At 35.1% G+C, this 6,000-nt stretch overlaps 1 protein-coding gene across 2 annotated transcripts; it reads right to left on the bottom strand.

Moving 5' to 3' along the window:
* Positions 1–730: 730 nt before the first annotated feature.
* LOC101247217 (TORTIFOLIA1-like protein 4) lies at positions 731–4,930 on the bottom strand. Of its 2 annotated transcripts, none has more exons than XM_004238688.5 (5): positions 3,894–4,930; positions 3,592–3,700; positions 2,060–2,643; positions 1,427–1,892; positions 731–1,088 (listed from the first exon to the last, which is right to left on the bottom strand). In XM_004238688.5, the coding sequence occupies exons 1-4, from the start codon at positions 4,680–4,682 to the stop codon at positions 1,434–1,436; spliced, it is 1,941 nt and encodes a 646-aa protein (XP_004238736.1). In that variant the 5' UTR covers positions 4,683–4,930; the 3' UTR covers positions 731–1,088; positions 1,427–1,433. The 2 variants fall into 2 exon arrangements, with proteins under 2 accessions (XP_004238736.1, XP_025886802.1); XM_026031017.2 differs by having other exon boundaries at positions 731–1,091; positions 3,894–4,860.
* Positions 4,931–6,000: the final 1,070 nt, after the last annotated feature.

Below are 6,000 nucleotides of genomic sequence, written 5' to 3'. Positions count from 1 at the left end.
TATAAAACTTTTAATTAATAAGATAATATATAATTGTTTTAAATTGTAGCTCATTGTATTTTTGACAATTGGCATGTATATAATTAAAGCATGAATTTAATCAAAGATTAGGATTAATTATCAATCTAAATTTACAACAAAACTGATGTAAATATTGGAGAAACTCCATTTCCACCTAGATTCAATCATCCAATTTCACCTCTAGAAAAATCTCTCAATTGCTTAGAAAAAGACTAAATTGTATTTAAGTTATTTTATGTCATATGGTTTATAACTTGACATACAATGTCAAAGTTCCTAATTGTATTTTCCATAGATGTGAGATGGAAATCAAACAAGTTGGTGTTAACATTAGTTTTTTTGAATAACAAGTGTTTCTTTATGGTTGCAATTCTACATATTCGTTGTTAGTATGTTTAGGTTATCACATTATTTTGTGGTTATTATTTACTCATTAATTGCTTTATATTTTGTCCATCCTCTTTTTCTCCCTTTTCCAGACTTGTTTGATATGTTGTACCTTCTAAACCATGAAACGGGAGTATGATATGTGAACACTCTATCCTTCTTAGATCCTACTTGCGGAATATCATTGGAGTTACTGTTATTGCAGGAGATATTTATGTCAGAAAAATAGATATACAACTAGAGTTGTCGATATGAATAGTCTCAGCTCAAACAGCTATCCTATATGCTTGTCAACAACCAGGGAACAAAACAAGTCCTAGTGTGAATCATCAGAATTATTTTTCTTTTCAAATCCAATTGTCAAGGGCCCAAATTAAACTCCTCAATTTGACTAATATTTGCACTTTCTCCCCTTTGGAAGAATATCATTTCATCTTCACAGAACAATCATTGGATCACTAGAATCAGAAAACAGAATAACATTTGCATAAACAGGACTTAACATTGACAACTTCTGTACAGACACCCTCATTTCTTGTCCTCATGACCAGGTATAGATATTGAAAACTTATCTTGGTCTCTGATTTCTCTTCACAGCAAACAGCTTTGTTTCTTTTCAAGTACAAAGACTATTCAAATATTTCAGCACTGAGACTAAAGTATTTTCTTGTCCGCACAACCTGCTAAGAGAGAAGAAATCATCATTAGTTACTAACACAAACAAAAACCTTTCAAGCGGCGAGTATAATTGTAAAAGAACATAATATGATTGAGAGACTGTATAAGCTACAAGAGGATTAGGTTTCATCAAGTCCAAAAATATGTTGTTAATGAGAATTGAAAGATACAGAACACGATGTGAAAGAAGAATCTACAAAAGTTGATGAGAGCGCAAACCATTTATTCAAACTTATAATATTATAGAAGACTTTTAAGTATTGCGATGATTAGAGACCAACAGACTAGTATGTCTTCAATAATCAAACAATCATCATTTCAAGCTAAAGAGGACAATCACCTAAGGCTCAAGTTTGCTGCTGTATGCAATTTGTGAATGACGTTCCATTAAGCCTACTGACATGACAAAACCCTGCAGTTTCACCATCTCGAGCTATTCTCTCTTTTCTTCGACTGGAGAAAGAACGTAATGCTTCACCCGGAGTGATACTAAACTGCTTTGCTGAAGATATATTCTTGTTCTGCTTGGTAGCATCAGTTTCTGATGGACTATACGCTACATCCTGGCTTCCAGTTGAGAAGGATATTCTTGATTGTGAGTTTTGCCCTTCTGGACTTCTCCAAAACTTAGGACCCAAAAATTCTGCACGAGGGATCATGCTGCATGTACTTCCTGTAAAATCAGTATCTGAAATCCTCCCTGTTGTTATTGCCAAATCATATTGCATTTCATCAAGTAATCTCTCCAAACCATTTACACGTTTCTCTAAGGAATTCATTCCATGTCGTGAGCTGCCAATAAATCCCTGCAATGAAGAAGAAATAGGCTGAGCTCAGCATGTCTCTTGGCACAAATATACAAATCATTCCTCTTAAATAGGGGAGACTACAGGTTGTGACATCAACTAAATGCAGACCAAAAGTTAAATATAATGTTCGAAGCAGAGCTGAGGGAAGGAGAAGAGAAATGTACCTGCAGGAGGTCTAACAAACTGGACTGTTGATTTTCAATCTGAACAAGCTGTTTGCTGACAGAACAGAAATTCTCGTACTCTCTATGACTCAAGAATGCATCTTCGTTGATGTCCTCAGCAGGTACATCCATGTTGTCATTGTAGTCCTCAAAGAGTGGAATAACCCGAGATCCAAACTGTGAATTACCATATCTGTGGAACTTCTCATCCGGTGGTCTGTTGAATAGAGTTGACTTTGCTTCTGAGTTTGAACTGCTACAACTCACTGAATCCACTGAACCTTGAACTCTAAAATTTTGACTCTTCTGTTCTTCACAAGCTACCTCCAACGAAGAAGCCTGTGAAACAGTGTGCTTTGCTTTTGCATCAGGGGATTTTCTAAAATCCAGCTTACAGGAGCTCGTAACATTTGATTTTGTGCGTCGGAACCTAATAGAACTATTTTTCTGGGAGGTGATCGAGGAAGAACTACTGGATGCAAGTGACTTAGTTGAGCGGATTGCTTTCTTCGGCTGAGGGGTTTCCATAGCTGTATCACTCGAACTTTTGGAAGGAGTTGGAGAACAGGCACCACTAATACAATCTGGAGACACAAATTCATAGTTCTGTAAATATGGCACCTCATAGGATAATTTTAGTAGCAGAATGTAGGTGAATAGAGTTATGCATTTACAATAAGAGCTTAAAGATGAAAATAGGAAGAATCCATGGCAATTACTAGTAGAAACATGGCATACAATTGTGTAACAGCTGACATAAAAGTAGCAATAAGGACAAGAGACAAAGATGCAACTAGCACGAAAGCTCACTATAACCAAAGTTGGAACGAGGTAATTATGATGCAGATGTGGCTGAAATAGTTTAGTTACTAAAAGGACTGTAATTTTCACTCAATGGAACTGGAAGTATGGAAACTAAGGGTTAATTAAAGTCCAAGATTCCCTGGACCTGGACTCATCTGACAAGATAAGTTTCTAACCATGTGTATAGCATGTGATGATCAATCAGAAAAAACAAGTGTTTTGTCTGGATTCTGGAGAACATAAAAACTAGAAAAAGAACTTTAAGGAAGAAAAGGAGTTCACAAATTTTAATTTCTGCAGGTCAAATAGTAAAAAGTCCATCTCCCTATATGCAACCATACTGGCCAGAAGATAATTCTCTCGCCATCAAAAAAAAAACTAACACCCTATGTTAGACAATCTTCACTAAGCTTCATTTTGAGCTAATATTTCCATTTTAGCAGTGTTGAGGAATTCAGATTCTACTTCACTCAATCAACATTCAAGGGAACTTGTGTTAACATAGATTTTCTAACAAACTCGAAACTAAATCCAATTTGAATACTAATACATGCTCTTTCTTAACATGACTAGCTATTTTTGAATCCTCTCATCTCCATGTAAATCATTGACAGAACATAGTAATAACACATGAAAACTAGGGAAATCCAAATATTATTTAAACCACAAGCTTTTCTAAAAGAATAAAATTATTTCAACAGAACGGATTAGCTTTTATTGGAAGTTACCTTTATGTGGAAACTTGGATTGTAATTGAGGCAAAACATCATCTGAAGTACCTGGAACTTCCTTCCACCATTCTAACGCCCGATTCATTGTCTCTCTAACAACCTTCACCTATAGAGTCAAAGTAGAGTATTCTATAAGCCAATTCTTTTTATTAAATTTATAAGATTTTAGATTAGGATAAAATCCGTAGTCTATTACACGCCATTTCAAAAATAAATGACAAAAGGTAATGAAGTTCTCCTTTCAATCATTTCTAAACTATATGGCAAATCAGATTTACTGTAGGTCATGTATTTTGTACCTTATCGAATCTTCGGTTATCCAATGACGTGATGCAGAACGCCTTCAACTCTGACAACAATTCTTTCTCGGAAACAGCCAACCGTCCCAATGTCTCCGCCGCGGCCTTCCGCACAGTCCAATCTTCACTACTCAACAACTCAGCCGTAATCGGAACCAAGCTATTCAATACATTCTTATTTGAAGCACCACCAACACTAACAATACTACCAATGAGCGACAGCAAGGCCGGTTTGGCTTTGAAGCTATCATTCTTCACCAATTTCATGAGCTTCGACAGTATTTTCTTCAGCTCCGCCGGCTCAGGATCAGGTGATGCTTCAATTGCCGCAGCAAGGCAAAGCGAAGCTCCGATCTGCGAATTATTATCCTGCTCGTGCATAATAGCGTCGATTAACGGCTTCAAAATAGACGAAAACGGCGGTTGAGTAATTTCTGACGCAATGGACGAAACAGCTTCTACACAAGCAGAACGAACAGCTGAGTCAGGGTCACGAAGTCTCCGGAGAACAGTAGAAAGCATTTTCGCTAGATGCGGTGATAAAGCATCTCCGTGAGTTGCTGAGAGAACTCCGATAAGCCGAACACATTGCCGACGCACCGGCGATTTATCGGAAGAGTCCGTACTCGAAATACAAGTCAAAAATGCACTAAAACCTTCACTGTTAAGACTTCTAACTATAGACTCCAGCTCATTCGTAGCAACGGCGAGAGTATCACGGTCGGACAATCTATTGAGACAAGTATTCACTCTGTTTTTCAGATCACTAGGTTGTCTCTGTAGCGCCATTGATGGCAAAATGGAAGATATCCCGTCGGCAGGAGATAATAGTGAGGCCGGGAACAGTACTGTAGATCGCCGGAGTAAGGTTGATGTTACCGCCGGCGACGGTTACAGTGGCGGTGGAAAAATTAGAGGGAAAAAAGGGAAGTGAAGTGTGAATGTGGCAGTCAATGGAGCTCGTTTTATATGTTACAGAAGGAACGTGGAAAGGAGTAGTGCGATAAGTTAGGCAGGGAATTTATTGTCTGCACGATGGCTCAGCTGGTTACAGTGGAACTTCTTATAAATATAATTATTATTATTCCCTAAAAACAATAATTATATTTCATAAATAAATATAATACAAATTATGTACTATATGTCTATTTTTTAACAAGAATAATTAATTAAAATATATTAATTAATTTTAATTGTCAAATATAAGATTGTGGCAAAAAATATAACGATATTTAACTAAAAAATCATTTTAATATGATCAAAACAAACAATAATATCGAGTTAAGCGGCTTTTTACCTTGAAATGATATACAACTACCAACTTTACCATGATATAGGGAGTTTTATTACTTACTACCCTCGAAAATATTCTACATATACTATAGTCAAGTCTTTCGGTTATTTTTCTTATCTTTTTATTTTTATTCATTAGATATTTACTTTTGTCCTATTAAAAAAACATGCTATTGATATTGGCTAAAAAAAGAGGTAGAGAATGTTAGTATCGAATCACACACACTTGATGAATTAAGAACACAAGAACTTTGAAGAAAAAAAAGTTGAGAGATCTAGAGAGAGAAATCAATATTTCGTGATAACACCTTATGAGTAAATGTTCACGGCGATGGGGTATATATATTAATAAATCAAAGTATTTTTTGTTATAGAAAATAAATAGTGAAATCTAAATAGTAATATATGACAGTATATCAAATATTAATCAGACTCCACAGCCTAACAGAGAATAGTGCCTTAAGGTATGCTTCAATTATAGTTATAGGTCTATTTTCTTAATGAGAACTATTAGTTAGGATAATATTAGTCAAATTTCTGTAATTATAATGTGAAATTACTGCATTACTTAATTCAATTATTGTTATTAATTGAACAATATTGATCAATTATTATTTTTTTCAAAATGTGAAATTGTGGTGGAAATTATATATAGTAATATAAATTCCAAATTGTTGTTATGATTAATATATAGGTACCTACTAAATCTTATTTTTAAATATCACAAGATTGTCCTATCACATCACTAGATATATTCATCTTACTTACTATATTCTTCTCCACTGCAAGAAGATTACTTCCTACCAACTTTGCT

The sequence above is a fragment of the Solanum lycopersicum genome, chromosome 5 (genome assembly GCF_036512215.1).
Source record: "Solanum lycopersicum chromosome 5, SLM_r2.1".
Taxonomy (NCBI): domain Eukaryota; kingdom Viridiplantae; phylum Streptophyta; class Magnoliopsida; order Solanales; family Solanaceae; genus Solanum; species Solanum lycopersicum.
This window is presented reverse-complemented; position numbering and strand designations above follow the sequence as displayed.

Bases quoted from the DNA above. Each gene is read 5' to 3' on its own strand.
- LOC101247217 (XM_004238688.5), bottom strand. From the start codon at position 4,682: ATGGCGCTACAGAGACAACCTAGTGATCTGAAAAACAGAGTGAATACT. The intron at 3,701-3,893 runs GTACAAAATACA...TTGACTCTATAG, and splicing joins ATAACCGAAGATTCGATAAG to GTGAAGGTTGTTAGAGAGAC. The intron at 2,644-3,591 runs GTAACTTCCAAT...TTGTGTCTCCAG, and splicing joins ATCCAAGTTTCCACATAAAG to ATTGTATTAGTGGTGCCTGT.